General features: G+C 30.3%; 1 protein-coding gene across 4 annotated transcripts in view; it reads right to left on the bottom strand.

Moving 5' to 3' along the window:
* Window positions 1-306: 306 nt before the first annotated feature.
* The window catches only part of LOC118200961 (uncharacterized), an 85927-nt gene continuing 65310 nt past the window's right edge, over window positions 307-20923 (bottom strand). For all 4 annotated transcript variants that reach the window (XM_035372954.2, XM_035372958.2, XM_035372955.2 and 1 more), the window contains one exon: window positions 307-20826. In XM_035372954.2, the coding sequence (XP_035228845.1) occupies window positions 19063-20826 (1764 nt within the window). In that variant the 3' untranslated portion in view covers window positions 307-19062. The remainder of the gene's footprint in view (window positions 20827-20923) is intronic.

The raw sequence follows: 20923 nt of genomic DNA, 5'->3' as shown, positions 1-20923 counted from the left end.
ACATAGAATTAATATCTGCATAGAGTTGTATATATAGATTATTGGAAAAACAAGCATAATCAAGAAAGTAAAATTTTGATTAAATTATTTATAAGGTGCTGTTGTGTTGATCCTAAGCTCGTAGACGAGAAATGTTAATCCAATATAGTGTCATGTGCCACTTTTCCAATTTTAGCACAAAAAAACAAGACTTCCTGATTTAATAAATTGTCGGTTTTGCAAGTAAAATTTAATTATTTTATGCATAATAATCACTATATTTTTATGCAATATATTCATTTCTTTAAGAAGAAAGCAGACACACAATCATTTGTTAAAAATGTTTAATTTTTTTCAAAGTCACAGAGACACAATTTAAGGCTCAATACAGACAAAAATAATGTTTGGGTAAGTATGGCACAATGTTTATAAAGCTACAAACACATATCAAAGTGCATATTTATCAAATGGGTAGGCTGAAAAAAATACAAGTAAATTTCATGAAATAAAAATTACAAATGAGACACTGTTTTTTTTTTTTTTTTTTTTCTTTGAACAGTTTACTCAGCTACCCACAAAATGCAGTTTAAAATGATTTACATGATTCTGTAGTCATGTCACAACAAATACTGCATAACATATTAGAAATATTTTTAAGTATAACAAAAAATACTTTGGGTTTATTTTTATTAAGAGATTCTCCTCTAAAAATATTTGTATGTCAATACCAGAAGTTTACATAATTCAATGACTCTTAGAATATATTTTTTTAGAAAAAAGGAGAGGGGGGATACTGAAGAAAGAATAATCTTAATATTCAAGCTACATCAGCACAATCATCTATGCCAACAGCTAGCTTAAAGCAGTACTTTGAACTGAAATTTTGAAGCATTATGGAACTTCTCTCAAATAGACCAATTTTATTACATAGTACAAATATACATTAATGATGTGACACTTGCACATAAACAGTAAATCTCTCTCAGAGTCTCTTTCCATATATACACACATACACAGAAACGTGTGTATATATCAAAGGATACATACAGAACTTTTAATTTCATATACATATATGAAATCAAAAGTTTTTTTTCTTTAAACTTAGTGCAAAGACCATATTTATTGCCATTTCCTATAAAAAGTATTCCTTTGACTGCAAGATGTGCCTCAGAGTTGCACATTTTTAATAACCATTATTTTTAGTAATTATTACTAATAATGATGTTCCTATAAAAAATCTATTGCTATCATGTATCAATTACAGTCAAATATTAAAAAAATATTTTCTAGATATATTTTTATTGAGTCACTTGGGCATCATAGTAGTTTGCAAACACTGAATGCTAAGGCATGTTTGTGTGCCCTTCACCTTTCTCACGGATAAAATATTAATCTACTCCCTAACTTCCCCTGTTGATGGCCATCATATAATCAAAAAAGTACAATATTTGCCTTGCCATTTAAAATATTTATTCTATATAATTTTTTTAATGATCTAGATATCCTAATGAGGAAAAGCTAATGATAAGGGAACCAAGTAAGTAATTATATAAATCTATTGCAGTTTTTCATGAACAGATCAAAAAAAGCCTTGCATCTCAAAGGGTTAATAAAAGAGATAAAAGGATAAATAATTAATTACCTTAATATATATTTAATATTAATTTTAGAAAAAATCAAAAGGGATTCTTTCTTTGATGTAACCATTTTTTATTCTTTTCTAATTCCATAATATATTTTATACATCTAATTTTCTTGGGAATCACTTCTCTTGTCTACATTACTAGCACAATAAGAGCAAAGCCTCAGCCAGATCAGCAATTAACCAGCCAGCACCATGACTGTGTTCATTAAACCTCTAACTCAATTTTTTAAAACAGAATATCCTAAATTTAATAAATTAAAAGCTCAAGGAAACACAGAAACAAAAAATGTTAGAAATTAAGTAAACAAAAAAGAATATGATTAGTAGGATACCAACTAAGCCTAAACACACACTAACTAAAAACTTTGAACAGAAAATAACTGAACACAAAATTTTCTACTCACTTTATTGATAATATCTAATTATGATTACTTATGACATCTAATTTTTATCAACCATCATTATTATGCCATATGAGGGGGAAAGAAAAGATTTTATATGCTACAAACTACTCAGGACTACATTTTCATCCATATCAGTTTCCCTGTGTGTTAAGGGACTAGACTTGAAGTGCTTGCTTTTTCCAACATACAATTTTTGCAAAGGTTAAAGATGAAATCTAAGTAAGCCAGAAACCAACCATTAATAATTTGGTTTTAGTCACATCATCATATATTTCTGTATTTTTACATACTGATATGAATAACTTCTTTTTTCATTCATGCACATCACCCCTCTTTGTCCTGTAAGAATCTAGTCCAGAGCACAGTCAACTGTAGTTAATTCAGTATTGTATACAAAGTTTATATTTTGTAATACATTAAAATTTCTAATTGATTTCTACACAGAGCTATGAATATTTATTTTGATTTCTGCTATGCAAATATATAAATTGATTGAATCTGGAACATTAATTATACCAGTTTATTAGTGATGAGATCCAGAACAGAGGAGCACTACACAGGCCCTATACAGCATAACACATTAGCTGTAACAGAAATTGAGAGAATTTCAAACATCAATTCAACTATCATTCCATCAAGTAATTTACTTGCAATGCAATTCCAGAACAGAGGAGTACTAAAAGAACTCTATTAGAAAAATTCTTTAACATAATTTTTATAACGAGAGATAATTCCTGTTATGCCGAAAAATTATGTTAAAAAAGGTTGCCCACAGAGCTCTTGTAGAATTTCTCTGTTCTAGGAAATAAACAGACAGAACTTGGAATATGAATTACATGAATCAATTTATTTGTAATGACATTCTAGAACACAGAGACATTACACATACTCTAGGAACCTCCTTTTTTTAAATTTATTTTCGGCTTTACTTTACTTACAGATAAGCTGTTATGGAAATTAATTTATTCATAGAATTTGGAACATTAATTCTATCGATTAATTTATCCATAATGGCATTCGAGAGGTATCATACAAATTCTATGAATATCCAATTTTTACATTGCTTTTCAACAAGCAAACTGGCTAATAGAATCTGGAACATCAATTCTTTAAAGAGTAATTTATTTGAAATGAGGTTCCAGAATATAGAAGACTACATAAACTCTATGAACATCCTTTTTGGCATAACAGGTAATTTTTATCATGCAAATCAATTACCAAAATAAAGAAGCACTCCCCCCCCCACAAAAAAAAAAAAAAAAAAAAAAAGAGAGAGAGAGAGAGAGAAGCAATGTCTATCTTTCTTTGAAAGCTTACAAATTTCATTTCCAGTTTCAGTTAGCTATGTAAGTATTCTATCACTAAATATCTTTTGAGAGGCTTATATAAATTTTCAGAAATCATCTTAGACTTTTAAAGTCACAACCATGGATGACAGCACAAAAGAATCTAATGCACTCTTGATGTCGAATGAAACCAGAACCATATAATCTATGTCACAGTTCGTAAACAGCCTGCTGTAAAAGGAACCTCTTACAAAATCATACTGATTTTTTTATGTGAAATTACCAATTTTTAATTAATTATTCAACCTATATGCAATTAACTTGTATAATTTTTTTAAAAAATTTTCAATAAAGAAATTAAGTTTGCATGAGCTACTGGCTTTAGAAACTAAAATCCATTCGTTTTTCAAGTTTTGGAGAAGGGGGGAGGAACTGAATTCCAAACTCTCATTACACAAAAGCAAGAAAAAACATACTCCATAAACAGAATTTAAATATATCAGGGCCGATACCATCTAACACAGCGGTGCTTCTAATTCTATGACTCACTAAGATGACCAACAACCTGGTTTGAGATATGTAAGATCTTAAAGGCTCCAGACCATAAGTGGTCTTGGTTCTATGACTCACTAAACCATGTAGTAGATCCAAAAGAATCTAAAGGCCCTCATACCATGCCACCCATGGATGCTCCTAGTTCTATTAGTCACCTAACCATGTGGTAGACCACCTGATTTTAGAGCTTTGTAAGTATCTAAGGCCCATATCACACGGTGTTTGTTTCACAAAAACAACTGTTTCAGACAATTTTTCTGCCTGGATTACTATTAAAAGAAAGACATGCGACTTTTTCCTTCCTTTCCAAAAAAATTGCAACAAAAAGAGCGTTGAAGTTTCGTATCAAGGAACATGAATCTTATGTCAGAAAAGGCAAAATTAACAAGTCTTCAATAGCGTATCATAGTTGGACATTTAACCATAATTTTGACTTTGGGTCTGCAAAAATTATCCAAAAGGCTTCTTCCATTGGTGAATTATATTTTCTTGAGGCTTTTCATATTCACAAAGATTTAGCATGTTTAGTTAATGATTTTAAGTCCAATCCAGTCCTTCCTAATGCATTTAAAATTCTACTATCTTAATTCAGTTACTATTTTTGCCAATAGATAGCGTTACCTCCTCGCGTTTGGTACTACCAGAGGGTATAAAAATCTGTTCAGTGGTTGCTTTCCATTATTCGAAGTTCAGATTTTGAGCGTGAAGGTACAATTGCCTCTTGCTCCCTATTTTTAACTTCGCTAATTTTCTTGTCCTCTGTGTTACATGTTTGATCAGATAGCCTGGCTCAGTAAAAGTAGGTGACCAGTGTAACTCTGATTAAAAATCCAGTTATAACCACGTGCAGTGCTGATAAGGACCACGTGTTTCTGAGACTCCTTCTCCTTTATTTTTCTTCTTTCTACGTATTTTTTTCTCCTGATGAGGAGGGACCTTTAGCTGCCCTCGAAATCGATTGAGTGTTTCAATATACTTAACGCTAAATACAAGGTTGTTTTCACGATTTTGATTGTCACATTAGCGTGTTTCTCTTCTAGTCTAATCTAAATTGCAAGTTGTTCATTTTTCAACCAATCAGCTTGTTTGTAATGGGGAACCAGTTTTCCTGTGTTAAGCCCAAAGTGATCTGATTGATTGGCTGTTGTGACAAAGCAGAAAAAATTTTCCAAACAGTTGTTCTTCCGAAACAAACTGACATGTGATAGCAGCCTACAAATGGCAATTTTTACATAATAACAACATTTGTCAAACACTACCGATGACATGTGATTATATTACATTATTAAAATTTTTGGAAAGCTTTTAAAAAGATAATTTTATAATCAAAAATGCAATCTTATATATGAGTTGATACAATATTCCTCAAATTCTCAAAATATTTTCATAAAAAATGACCTTAACTAAGTTTCCATTTATTATCTTCAAATATAAAATGTTTTTTTTTATTACATGGCACTAAAGTTAAATATTTTTAAAATAAATTGTCTTAATTCTTTCTTATATACTGCTGCTGTATCTTAAGTTTTGCCAATATATCTTTTAATGCAAAATTCTCTGAGCTTTGATCAGATTAAAGAAAAAATACATTAAACTAACGACTTAAAAAACTAAATGTAGAATTCTGGGAATAGTACAGTATAAAAATTAACATGTTTGTACATTAACAACCTTTTTATCAACGAGAAAGAATGGTGGCATCAATGTGTAGCACCATTTCAGTTTCAAATTAACAATTTCTTCACCATAACAGTACACTGCAAAGTCAAGCATAAGGCATTTGAAACCCAGATTTATCTGTATAGATACCCATTTCTTCAACTCTTGGAAGAACAATATCCAAATGAATTTTAGATCTATCTCTGGAATGAATATTCAAATCTGCAAATGCATCATACTACAGGTTACTATAGTCAATCAATTAATTTCTTAAGTTTAAATTTATCATAATAAAATTGACACTATTATAAGAAAGGCATTCACTAGCCACTGTGCACATCACTTCATCAAGAGCATCCCGAAGTATATTTTGGTCACTAACATGAAGATTCTTTGTATTAACTCAAATTCTAAATACCCAATTTTTTTTACACTATTTTTTCTCACGATTCTGATCCATACTTGTTAAATTATAACAGCTATTTTAAGAACTAAGCTAAAGATTGCCCCTTTCTGAATATCATTTTATGCTCATGATTTACCCCCTCTCCTTTTTTATTGCATCTCATTGCTCATGACTGGAAAACACTCTTAGCACAATGTACATATTTCATCATGATTAAAAAAATGATTACAAAATTTACAGCAACATTATGTGATCCTTTTAGGTGGGAAATTTTTCTATGTTCAAATAAGTAAAATACCTTGCATAAAGCATCATATGACACACAACAGTATTACATAGTTTCACGACAATACTGCTTCTAATCTGATAAGCAGAGTAGTATATTACATATTTTGTTATCAAGAAACAAAACAAAAAAAATTTACACATTTCAGAGTACAATATCAAACATTACAACAAAGAAAAGATGTATATGTTTTTGAATCTACAAACTAATATTATGGTAAGGCCACTTGCTTCTCTGGACAAAAGATCTGACAGGCTAGCATGGACTGTTGTCTTAGGTGAAATATTTGACAGTAATACTACGATACATGGACAGTTTGATAATATGTAAAAATACTAGTATAATTTAGTGAGACATTTAACTATAAATTTAGTAATGAAAATCTTTTTTTTTTTTTTCTGAATAATGTAATTATTTTTCCAATATGATTAATATTTAAACAGCGTACACAAATTAATACAATGTGTAACTATTAACACAGTGTACACAAATCATAAAATTTAAAGTCTAAAAAACTGTTTCAAAACCAATAACTACAGCAGAAGAATGTTTAACTTAGTTTGGCTGCAGGCAACTTACAACTTCTTGCTAAACAATACTGTTAAATAAAAGAGCATCATAATTATCTCGCTGCTTCCTAAACTAAAAGATCATTGTAAACTTAATCTACAATACTATGCATGCACTTTTTAAAATTATTTAGCAGCTTATTGGTGCATGAATTAAACATAACAAAGCAAAATTGCTAACTTTGCATTAGCTACAATGCAACTTATCCTTGTGAGCACAAAGTAGAAAAATTTGACATTCCCCAAAATAAAAAATTTTGAAAAGGTAAACTTATACATGCAAGCTAAATACATACTAAGAAAGATGTGCAAATAAGTTATATGGAACTATATATTTGTACAAAACTATATACAGAATCATTAATGCATAATTTAGGACATTAAACATGAGGATTCAAAATTTTCATTTTGTGTCAAAACTATGACCTCTTAGTTGCATTTCAAATAAAAAGTATCTAGAGTAAGAAACTTTGACAACATAACAAAGTTTATAAATAGCTGTTATCTCTGATAAGAAATAAAAAGACCTCTTAGTTGCATTTCAAATAAAAAGTATCTAGAGTAAGAAACTTTGACAACATAACAAAGTTTATAAATAGCTGTTTTCTCTGATAAGAAATAAAAAAAGTTTGAAATATACTGTTTCATTATTTTCAATACAGCAACAAATTTAATAACAGTTTTACAGGACATATTAAGTAAAAATTTAAAAAATAATACATATTGAACTACATGAAGAATATTCAGCATGCTATAAAATGAATAAATCTTGTACATAAAAACAACAATGTAAAATTATAATGAAATATAAGGCATTCTTTGAGAATATTCAGAATAATTTTCCTTATTAAAAGGAAAAAACTAAGCACTTTTTAATCCATAACTATATAAAACAAAAACTGAAATAAAGTATGATGCACAAAATTAAACATATAAACAAATAAAACTGAGCACAATAAATTTTCTTTGGTTTTTGTTCAAAAGGAGCTAGTCCCATCATTATAGTATGTAAAATCATATAAAGAAAATATATAAACTTTTGCATAGATAAGAGAAGGCAGATATATACATGCATATATATATATATATATATATATATATGTATGTATGTATGTATGTAAAACTAGTCTATTAGATGCTTTAAAGCTCACAAAATCACAAATAATCAATTTCAAGCTGATGAGCATACAACATGGACCATATTATCAAAGATACATATTCACTACTATGCAGTAATCATAATACTAAAATATAGTCAATCACACAATAAACGAATTTCATGCGAAAAATTTGTATTAAACTCATATATAAAGTCCTGAGATTACATGTTAAAGTTATATTTTTCTATTCAAGAACTTCAATAGCAATTTAAAAAAAAAAATCACATACCTGAGGGGGAAAAAAAAAAAAAAAATGTTGCATGTTACTGGAAATAAAATTCCAAATGGAAATAGACATACAATGTTAAACATCATAAATAGGCATACAATGTTAAACAATATAAATTAGATATAATATCAAGTTTTGCATATTTTGAGTTCATAGTTAGTAGCAGTTAATACTATCAGACAATACAGCAGAATTCTGATAATTTGCACACTTCAAGAGCCATAGTTTACCTTCCTCCCTCCCAGTTTTGTTTATGCTTCCAATCAAAGAAACTAATTTCTTTGAAAGAAATTTTCATGTTCACAAATTTGCAGTTTCAGAATCCCACCAAATTTTCTTTGAAATTTAAGCTTCCAAATTCCTAAAAGAATGTTTTCATTATAATACAATTAAGCATGCTAAATAGTATTAGCATGAGGAAATCTTAACTTTTCAAAGATTTTTACTTATTTCAAATAAAAAATCACACAAGAAGTAGAACATAAGAGCTTGTTCGCAGAGTTCCCCCCTGAAACATGAAGTGAGGTGGAATGAAAGTCATGTTGATACAGACTGCGAAGACCCCCCTAAACGGCTTCAACATAAAATTAAGTGTAATAATATAAAAAATCTTTTAATGAGAAGCTTAACAAATAATCATTTTATATAACATATTTATGCATTCAGTGTTCATACAATAACAAAATTTCAGCAGTTTTAGAGCAATCATGCTTACAAATAACTGAATTATAATTTTGAGGCATCATAACTTGAGATATATATATACCTTCAAAACCTGTAAATGCATTTGCTTATATTAATAAAGAAATATAAAAATATATTTTTAGGATAAAGCTTATAAATATGCATAATTATGCATTTAAATAGCATTATATATATATAATCATAATTTAAATCGAGACAATGAAGAGTGCAGCCTAAATTTTCTCGTTTTCAAATTTAATTCTTGCTTGAACAATAATGGATCATTTTACGAACACAGTGTAAAAAATTAATTAAAAATTCTGATTTTCTAATTAGCCAGTTTTACCCTTCAGCAGATGTGAGATTAAGCAACTTTTTCTTTCCAAATTTGAGCGATATCTGTCAGTTGTAAACCTGTAATGCAAGCTTGTTCATTTGCACCCACTGCAGTGCATAATTGAAATGCAAGCTGAGCTCGTTCATGACCAAAGGGAAAGAAACATACATATACATGCAAGCTAAATACATACGAAGAAAGATGTGCAAATAAGTTATATGGAATTATATATTTGCACAAAACTATATACAGAATCATTAATGCATAATTTAGGACATTAAACATGAGGATTCAAAATTTTCATTTTGTGTCAAAACTATGCCCTCTTAGTTGCATTTCAAATAAAAAGTATCTAGAGTAAGAAACTTTGACAACATAACTTGTCTTCTCTGACAAGAAATAAAAATATCATAGGATAATAATTTCCATAACAGAATTTTTTATTGGGGGGGGGGGCTTCCGGATTAGGGATTTTTCCGGATTATAGATCAATTTAAATCTGGTAGGATGGCATGCAGAAATTATACAATTGAAAATATGAAACCGTAATTTACGAAATAAAGAGCAATTATGATCTAAAGAGTATCAAATTTTACAAAAAAAAAAAAGCTTAATATTTATTTGTTTACTTAATTTTCATTCAACGCGCACATGCGTGAAGCATACAAAAAAAAAAAAAAAAAAAAAAAAAAAGTTTGTGGCTTTGAAGTCCGGATTTTAGATCATTCTGGATAATGGACGTCCAGATTACGGACTTTGCACTGTACAGCAAAAATGTTTAGAACTTTTTCTTTTTATTACTTTTGGCTCTACAGCAGAATTTTACATGGGTTTATTTTAAAATACTTGAAAAAAATAAAATTATAAACTGATCTTATGTTTAGAGGTATCTGACTCCTTAAAGCAGGCATGTGAAACTCAAGTGGGCCAAATAATCATCAGTGCTGAATTAAAAGGGCTGCAAGAAAAAGGAAGCCATTTTTACACGTAATATTATAATTAAAAGTGAGTAAATGCATAAAATCTTATCTAATACTGTAGCTCTTAAAAAATACATATCAAAATCCACATAGCAGACAGACACCTGGCAACATTTTCCTGCAACCAGTTTTCAGATGTTCGAAAACATGCTGCTTACACCAGAAATTTTCAAAATGGAGGTCAGATGAATGTGTATTAACCCGAATTTTAATGGGACCTTTATTTTCATAAATAGGAAAAGTTGTTCAAATTGATAAGTGCTACTGAATTTAGAAATTACATATTGTGGCTTACTGAAAATCATGCTAACTAGCATTAGTAAAATTCAGAGGCATTTACTTGAATGAATTTTTGTACAAGTTTGGTCGCAATGAGTTTCTATTCCACCTGTAAATAGGATGGGACTCATAGTCAACTGAAAAAGGAAGGGGGAAAAAAAAGCAGAACTAATCTTCTATGTATCTGATATAACAGAATCTTTTTTAGCCTTCAATTGATGAAGCTTCTTGCAGTGCTTATGGTATTAAAGACTTGCTTTCATTACATATTTATTAGCTAAAAACTGTGTTGAGGGACACATGTGGACTGCAGGCCACAAGTATGACATGCCTTCCTTAAACTACTCATGAAGTTTTCCCGGTATATTTATAAAGATCCAACCTATAACTGAAACCAATTAAAAAGATCACTATTTTGAGCATTTCAAAAGTACCGTGCTCATAACACTTCATGAATCCTTCATTATTTTGCCAAATGATAATTCATACACATAATGCTTTGAAACATTTTAACAAAAGCAAATCAGCATTACACAAATAGCTTGGCATTCTTTCCTTTAAAAAATGAACTTCAACACTTTTTAACTAACATAAACTATAACTCACAGAAAGCATGACAGGACATAGTTTCACTGAAGTCAAGAGTTTCAAGACTGAATTCTAAGACTTTCCTTCATTGTTAACCTCGCAACATCTCACTTGTCCTTTAAATTTTTTTGAGGCAGAACTTCTTGTTGTCAGAATTTCTTGAAAATAATTTAGTTTTAGCATTCGCAAATGACAAATGAGTTGTTTTGTCAAGCTAGATTCAGCTTAATTTATATTTCCTCTTTTATTTTTAAAGAATCAATAATTTCTATATTTTTCTTTTTTTATTTGGAAGTGCAGCTGTCTTAATATTATTTTGTATCAACTTTTATGATTACATTAGTTTTTTTTTCAGCTGCAATTCCGTCATCATCTGTAATTTCTATTTCACTTTCAGACGGAACTGTTTCTACATTATTGTTTTACTCTCATTCTAAACTTTCTTTATTCAATTTCATTTCTCATGATTGATTTTCTTCTCTAAATATAATATGAAATGTATGTCATCTTCAAGTTCTAATTCCTAATTCAACTACTTCCTCTAACTTTACTCTCTGTATATTCTACTTTGCTTTCAGCTTTTGCATATTTTGAACTTCATGTTCTCTCAGAGAATTCGATTTATAACCACATCAAAAGCGTCTCCAAGTCAAATAGGCCTCACTTGCAGTGTAACCTGACCTATATGGCCGAGATGCACACTCCAGCTAACATCTGTAGGAATGCCTCTAATTTAGAATTTCAACTAATCAATGTAATAATATTCACACCTCGTGTATTGCTGGGCTACTTCAGGCAAAGCATATACTACATCTGACCAGTATAACTAGTCAGACTACCCTGGCACTGATATATACTGGAGCAAGTATACTGCATGCTTTGCCTGAAATAGCCCATCAATGCACAGGGCATGAATATTAACATACAAAAATCTCATAGCTTTTGAATATTTGTTTAAAATATACAAAAGTGGAAAGCATAAATATTATAAATATATTATAAATTATAGAGATAGATATAAATGACTTAGGTACTGGTGTGGGACTTCTAAGAAATAGCCCAGGCAATACCTCTTCTTTTGAGGTGAGGAAAGGAGTATGTATTTCTTTCTTGTAAGCAGTACAGCAGCATTATACTGTAATCTCGTGAGACTAGTTCTCTAAATGCATACTTTTTGCTTATGCCAATAAATCTATCTATATGTGAATGTATTTAATAATATTATTGACAAAGAACATCAAAATCCAACTTGAGAAAATCAAGTTTACAAAAATGCAAAACGTATACAATATACAACAATCTGCGCATGAAAAATAAAAATTTTATCTTCACTAGCAAATTTCAGTAATTTTATAAGTACCCAAAATTTAATACCTGGGTATCTTTATTATGAATTTTTTTAATAAACAAATTAGAAAAATAAATAATTCAGGGTTTTATCAGCTGTGGGATTAAATTTTTCTAAAATGCAAAAATTTTAAGTGTATATAGCATTTTGAAAGAGCATACATTAAGTCTGCCAAACTGGATCTTAATAATCTCTAACAGCATACACATTCAGAGTCCATTATATTTACCTTAATTTAGTAATCTCTACTAATTGTATTATTATAATGGATTCTTTGTGTATTGCAGCCTGGTGCCCAACCTTTGAGAATTTATCCTAGTAATTTTCATTACTACGCATCTATAAAAAAAACTATTGGAAATACTAATTTCCAACACTCTCTCTCATGGTACTAAAAAGATAGATACACATTGATTAGATAATATTCGATACCTAATGGATTCATGGACCTAATAGCATAAAAGGACCTAAATTTGTCCCAATGAAACTGTACTTTTAAATAGGGGGGAAGGAAAGATACAGATGGTACAGAAATTAATGATGCTGTAAGTATAAATGATGTTGAATGTAGTTTCAAAAAACAACTAGTCTGTCATTTACAAATGCAGAAGCGCAAGCTAATTTCAAGAAATTCTTCAAATAGGAAACAATAGCAAGAAAAAAAAGGCGTGGAAGGAAGTTATCTCTGATCTTGGTTTCTCTGTATTGTAACTTAAGATGCAACATACGTCAGGAATTATTTTATACTGGCAGAAAAGAGTGTGAATGAAGTGCATTATTAAAACTCTTGAGCACTGAGACAATATTACAAAGGAATTGTTTTTAGATGAATATATATTATATGCAAGATCAAAAATATGAAAATTAATTCTAATTGTCAATAACCTCTTTTATTTATTTATTTATTTTTTTTAATTTGGGGACTTCATATCTCTCTCTTAAAAAAGCACTGCAAGTCATTCAAATTAATCATGCTTAATGCAGATGCCTTTTAACCAATTACCAAATTGTGAACCAAAACTTAAAACTGAAACTTTTGATTCCCTCCCTTTTTTCTCTGATTCGATGCGTCACTTTTCACTTTAGCTTTTCTCTATGCACTGCTTGGATGTAGTTTTCCTGTACTTGCCTCCTATAGCAACAGTAATAAAAAAAGTAAATGTTCTTTAATAGGCATGAGTAGAGTACCAAGTGAATTGTAAGCTATAAATTTGAATATAAATAAAAAATAGAATTTAATCTGGCTTCACCGCTTCTTCAAAATTGAATGACGCTCTAAGCATCAAGTATCTACTCCATCAGTATTTCTGCGTGTCTACGGTTTAGTGCTCTTACATCAGTACTTCCAAAATTGTGCTTTTATTACATATATATACATTAAATTTTAATTTTATAATATTATATGCTTTAATGATTTGTAATTCATTAAAGCATATAATTTTAATTATGTTTTCTAACATGTCTTGTTACTTTAAAAAATGCAATAATTTGTTATAGCATTTAACATTTTATTATTTTCTTAAGAATCAGCATCAAATAAAGATGCATTCATATTTTCCCTTTCAAAAAAGTCTATTCCTAGCTCAAAGACAGTGACACTTAGCAAAACATCTAAGAAGAACATAAATGCCATCATGTGAACACAAATGCCATAACTGACAGATATTGCATGTATTTGGGAAGAAAGAATTGTTCAATTTCACACCTGCTGAAGTGTTAAGTTAAACTCCATACTTACACTACTGTCTACTCATCTCTTTATAATTCTACAGAGCAATGAATCTAAATTATACTGCCTTCAGGCAGTATAAGTATAGCCTTCTTTACTCTCAACAATCCCAGCTTTTATTTGTTTTAAGAAATTGAAATTCATGGACTTTCACTGCCAGGCCTTTAAAAAGGAATCCACCAAGCCACACTAGAATGCACTTTCAGTGGTAGTCTGGCTTAGCAGCTGTATACTGAAGTTTTAGATTAGATATTCTGGTATTTTTAAAATCAAAGCAAGATAGAACTGGACAGATCAAGTTAAATCTTTACTGGCTTTGAGATAAATCAATTAAATCAAAGCAAGTACATTATTACAGGATTTAATCAGATATATACTATATATGGAATAATCAATTATCTCCAGGAATAGGAACTCAAGCTAATTATGATATGATATTCATAATCAACTGCATTCTTTTCAAAATGAACACTTTAAGACATGAACAAAATTAATCTTTCAAAGGCTTTGAGTTAAAATAACTAATGGTTTTAAAGACTCTGATTCAAAGGGAAAAAAAGGGGAAAGGCTAGGATTTCAGTTTTCAAATCTTACCAAGCTGTGTTAAGATTCAAAATTTGAATGACGTACCTGCAACTATAACCCTTTCACTATTACATAAATATATGACATTAACTTTTGCTTTTTTGGATTGTTGAGACTAAATACAGATAGATACTTATGATTTTACACGAGTAAAATAATGCACAAGGTCAATAAATCCCATAGAGTGATCTTTCTGCTGGTAACCACTTCTGAAGACCATAAATAATGGTACTGAACATAACTGATAAGTCATGTTCTTTATCACGACCTTTATCATACTCTCTAAACAAAACTGAAATTACCCTCTGAATGGAGTTGTCTTACAAGAAATAAGTAATAATAACTATAGAATAACTTCCATAGTAATAACTATGGAAAATATTTTGGTACTTTCTCATTACCTGCAACCCATTTCAAATTTTGGTTTTAAATTACCCTTTTCTTCAGTGCGTGTATTTTTTAAATTCATTTCGCTGAACAGTATCTACCAGTTGTAAAAACATAAATATTAATAATACAGATTTTTGTTTTCCTTCTTGAAATGTCTTATTTATAAATAGCTTTTTATAATTATTTATGAACTAAACAGTAGCTACAAGCTATAAATATAGCAAAATAATTTTTTTTTGCCAATTTACGGAAAGTCACCCTGTGGGATGCAGATTAATCAGAAAGTACCAATATTTCTTTAGCACTGTAATATACCAATAAAACTTTTTCACAAAGCATTAAAACATATTTCTTAACACTAATGTTGTATGCTCATTAGCAGAAGAAAACATAATGTGCATGAAATCACGACTTCAGTGACTAATTACAAAAATTACACTTTGGCATCATTTCGCATCAGGCTAAATTGTATATGTTTTAGCATAGGGTATAATTTATAGAAACTATCATTCTCTGAACATCTGTTATCAAACAGCATTTAATAAACATAAAGTACATATGGACTAGTATACGTTGAAAAAGCTTTGTACTTTTGGACAGCAATTTAAATTAGCAGTACAGAAATGACTTTTTATTACATATAAAATTCTTTAAACTTTTAAGTAAATTGTAAAAATAGTTCATTTTTAGGAACAGACGTACTATAAAAATTACACGTTTCCAAACACTTACAATTTTTTTTTTTTTTTTTTCTTCTGTACGACAGCAAATTATCTACAAAAAATATCACACAAAAACTGAAGATCAAGAAAATGCAGGCACATTCTGAAAATGAAAATAGCACTGATTTTCTTATTGCTTGAAAAACACTTTAAATTAGAGCACTTTAGTCATATTATACTACTTAAATAGTTATGGCACCATTAGGTGTATTTGAGTCAGTAGGCACACACACACAAAGGGGGGGGGCTAAAATTATGAATAAAATTCCTACTAGTTTTAGAAACACTACTGTAAAGCTCAGTTACTATATGCATTTTCCAAACGTTCCAATATATCATTTACCTTATGTGAATACAAACCAAGAAAAAGAAGAGAATAAGATCCCAGCAGCGTTAGTTTCAGCAACTTTAAAAACATTAACTACAAGATTTCAAAAAATTCTCTCAGGTATTCTACAATTCTTTTAACAATTTAATATTTTACAACAACAACAAGCAAAGGAAAACAAAAAACCTGCTTGGTCTTTTTTATGATATGATTCATGAGGGAACTACCGAGTAATTTGGGGGGGGGAGTTATGTTTAATTATACATTCAAGCTTGAGATCATTTAAGCTAAGTTATCTCTGTTTAATTATTCTTTTACATTTAATTCATAATTTGTAAATACTGTGACAAGTAAACAGACTAGAAGTATGCAGGTTTTCCAACATGTGACAGGAGTTTGATTCAACTTCTCTCTGAATTCCTCCTCAAAGGCACTGGCGTATGATTGATAGCATTCAAGTATGTTCCCTTAATAATCTAGCTAATCTAAATATTACTCTTGTAAGATGTTAAATATGAAATTTCTACCTTGCAGGATCTTTTAAATTTACTGGCTTTGAGGGGGGGAAAAATATAAACAGTGTCTACCTTTTCAAATTAAAACACCTCAAATTCTTAACTGCTAAAAAATATAATGACAGAGGTTTTAGGTTATTATTATTACCTTTATAAGCAAGACACAACAAAAGGGTATCTGCCTATGAGGAGGGTGTCTTTTAAGAGGACTTTCTCAGGGTTTGGTTTGAGTTATTTGATTAAGCAAAGTACACAAGGGCTATCTGCTAGAGGTGACAGGATGCCTTTGCAGAGGACTAAAGGAAAATTGGCTCATATACCCCAACACATGGGGAAAACCACACAGAAACTCCCATGCATTTGCCTGGAATTAAACTATCAGTATTAAGCAGCTTTACCACTCAGCTGCTGGTCAGGCTCTACTCTCTCAAGTAAACTAGCTCGTGCTTATTCAGCATATGCCAAAAACCACGAAAACTACCATGAACCATTATCCCATTGGCCAGGATCAAAACTTAAATTAAACTACCCCTGGATGACTTTCAAATTTAAAAGTAATTGATGTTTTAAAATCTTTCATCCAGTCATTTTTAACACCCCTCCATATACACACATACATTCTTCTGTTCTCAATCTCATTCGCCAATACATCAATTTGTCAACAATATTCCAATTTTTTTAATTACAAATCTATATTAATTACTAGGTTATATTACTGCAATAAAAATACTGAAATATTTTTAGCTAAGCTGTATCTCTCATTAAATTTTGTCTTCATGTGAAATTCTACATTTGGGTATTTCTAAAACAGACTTCAAATTCCATTATAAGCATGGATTGCTTCATATCAAACCATATGTTGAAACACAGATTGACTGTACATAAGAAAAAAAATTAATAATAATAATAATAATAATAATAAAAAAAAAAAAAGAAATAGAGGGATATGGCAAACTGCTAGTTTGTAACGCCCTAAAATGTAAAACCAGGCAACTGAATTTCACTCTAAACTTAATGAAAGAAAAAAGGTTTGAAAAAGGTTAAAAACATTATAACATTGCTACAAAAGTTCATATTATTTAAATAACAGCATTATTAAACAATGAAATGTACCTATTACTACTTGTAAAAAACTGCTTTAAAGTACCTAATATTACTTTAAAAAATTGCTTTATGTAATGGATAAAAGACGGTATACTATCACAATATTGTTTCTTCTCACTAAAAAAATAAATTATGAACATGTTATGAACAAAACGGTCACACTCATGTTAAATGATTAGAACATTTACACACACATAAAAGATACAATAAAATAAATTAATACTAATACTGATGGAGCAGTGTATTTTGCATTTGATAAAAGCTGCCAATATTCACATGCAGAAAGTTCATTTTTTTCCTTTCTTAATTTTAAGTCAATACTAAATTAAGGTCTACATCATCAAAACAAAATATAAGAGATTAAAATACATTTCATAATAAAATGAAATCAAGTAAGTAGATATGTCCTCTTACGAAAACATTATACCTTATTTAAAAATAAAAATTTGCTGCAACATGCAATATTAAACATCAGATCTGAAACGCAAATTGAAATACAGAAATGGCTGATGATAAAATGAAATGACAATAAAGTTTAAATTGTATTAACTATAGAAGAATTTATGAACAAGGATGCAAGTTTGAAACATAAAAAAACAAAACAAATTTTTTTAAGTAAATGATACAAAATAAACATTATAACTTAATTTCTAGCTAATTAAAATTAATCAAAATCTGACATCAATTTTAATATCAGCTATTTCCCTAAAGTATTTATAGAGAGATAGATATTAAAATCCTTTCATGAATCATAAAATTAAGTAACACTGCCATTAATAAATAAAGGGAGTTGCCACACAGTATAGAAACATATAGTTCCCAAAGCTTGTCCTGAGTATAAAATCATGATCACTCTGAATAAAACAATCACAATAAAGCTAAGAGTTTGACTTAAAATTATTTTGCATATATGGCAAATATTACTTATGATGCGTAATGAACTAAAATCAAATGAGGTAGACAAAAATGTGCAGCGTGAACTGAGAAATCAATGCAGGAAAATACTGGGCCACGAGAAGCTGCTAAGGCCTATATTTGCTACTACTTTAAATATAATGATGAATGACAATGCATCTCAAAAATCAACTGCGACATAATTAAAATCAATAAAGTTCAGCCAAACATTTTTTTTAATGAAATGACAAATGGCACTTTGTAACAAATACTATTTCTGTTTGGAAGAGGAGCATCAAGTAATACGAAATTAGTTATTTTATATTTTATAAAAAATGTTTCTCCCACTTCAAAAAATTAGTCCCACAAGATCTCTCTCTTTGGGACTAACGGAATGCGAGTTACAAAGACGTAGGCAACGATATGGCGGATGGACTCGAAGGCTGGTTTTCAAGGACTTCGCAATCCGGTGATGCAGGAGGCACTTCTAACTTAACAGTAGTCTTCAGGTGCTCCCACCAGCTTGATTCTTGCTGATTTGAAATAAAATTCTTCACAGTATCTGATGCACTGTTTGTTGGTGCTGGGTTTGAAACTGATGATGGTATCAATGAGGACAAGAGACCACCTAAAGAAGTTGCATCTAATCCACAGAACTCTTCATTACGACCACTATCTATGGTGGAGGGGAGAGGGCCACCACCAATCCAATGTGCAGTGGTGCCATGTGCTTGATTTACATAGGATACCTTCAGCTGTGGTGCTAAATCTGATGCATTTGATATCACAGTATGCCCAGAACTGAAGAGTGATGCTATAGTAGGGAGAGTTCCAGCTGCACTTGATGTAGAAAAGGTTGAAGTGTTAGGGTTAAAGGAATTGATAATATTTGAATATGTATTCATAGATGTGGTCGTATTCAATAAAAAATGCTCCTGTTCTGCAGATTCATTTGAAATTCGACTCACCACATCAACAGAAGGCGTTGTTGTCCCAGAGGTATTAACACAACTGGAAGACGAAGTTTCCGCTGCTTTACTGCCACTATGCTGTCGATCAAAAGGTGAAGCCTGATTCTGTGCATATGGAGATGGCAATGGTTCTCTGGTCACTGGTGAGTGATGTTGTGCATAAGGTGATGAGCGATTAGTCTGTCCAGATGATGTTGGTGTATATGCAGCATGAGAGGCTATGGAAGTATCATTTCCAACACTTCCAGAATAGGTATTAACATCTGCGTTAGTCTGGAAATATCGATTATCATACATAGATTGTGCATTTTGAGGCGAATATTTTGGAGGAGTAGATGAGTTATTAACCGATGCTGAAAATGCATCTTGATTAGGGACATCAGAACCAAAGGATTCTATTCCAGCACTATTAATATCCTGGGAACTTCCAGTCTCAAAAAATGACCTATAAGAATAGCCATTAACAGAATCTTGGTCAGTTCCTGAATAGCTCAATGTTTCTTCAGAATGACTTGTATTATTCCTCATATAATTCTTGGTATTTTTGTCAGATTTCTGATGACCATTTTCATTACTTTTATTATGCATATTCTCCTGTTCCAAATTGCTGGGAGAAGAAGTTTTCCTCCACGACAATTCAGAATCAGGAGAAGGTGGAGCCAAGTTCCGTAATGGCTCATAGGTAGGCTCAAGTGATTGCCCCAAGTAACCAGATTCTTCATTGTTCAGTCCTGCATCAGTTGGATTACTTCCAGATCTACTTTGAACTGATGTTGGAGTAGATGGTGGAGGATGCCCATAATTATCACTACCATTAGATAGTGGTCTGTTTGGTAGGGGACTTGTAGGAGTTTCAGAATACATATTTCCAACATTTTGCGAAGGCATATAGTTTTGTAATTGCTCTTTTTGACTTTTACGGTTATTAATAAGATTTTTTAGCCGTGTATTGGTTACCTGATGCATTGTAGGCCCTCCAAATTCTATAATACCATCATTAGGAAGACTCTGAGGATCTATTTTCATGGGATCAACTGGTGTTATTTGGCCATTGAAAGGTAATAAATGATGCTGCGATTGGAAACCAGAATATGGAGAATTTATTTCAAAAACATTAGCAGAATTTCCAGAATTAGGTGATTGGCTGATTTGTTTATGTTGTCCGCTCATCATATATTCATTTTGTTGAAATCCCTACAGAAAAATTCAAATAAATAAATCAAAAATATTTTTCAATAAAAAAATTACTTACCTGCTAATTTTTTACAACATATGGCAATGGCAATAAATC

Source organism: Stegodyphus dumicola, chromosome 2, assembly GCF_044657685.1.
Source record: "Stegodyphus dumicola isolate Sdum_Otavi_A_Nest chromosome 2, ASM4465768v1".
Lineage (NCBI taxonomy): Eukaryota > Metazoa > Arthropoda > Arachnida > Araneae > Eresidae > Stegodyphus > Stegodyphus dumicola.
Note: the sequence above shows the minus strand (reverse complement) of the source record. Positions and strands in the feature narration are given on the sequence as shown.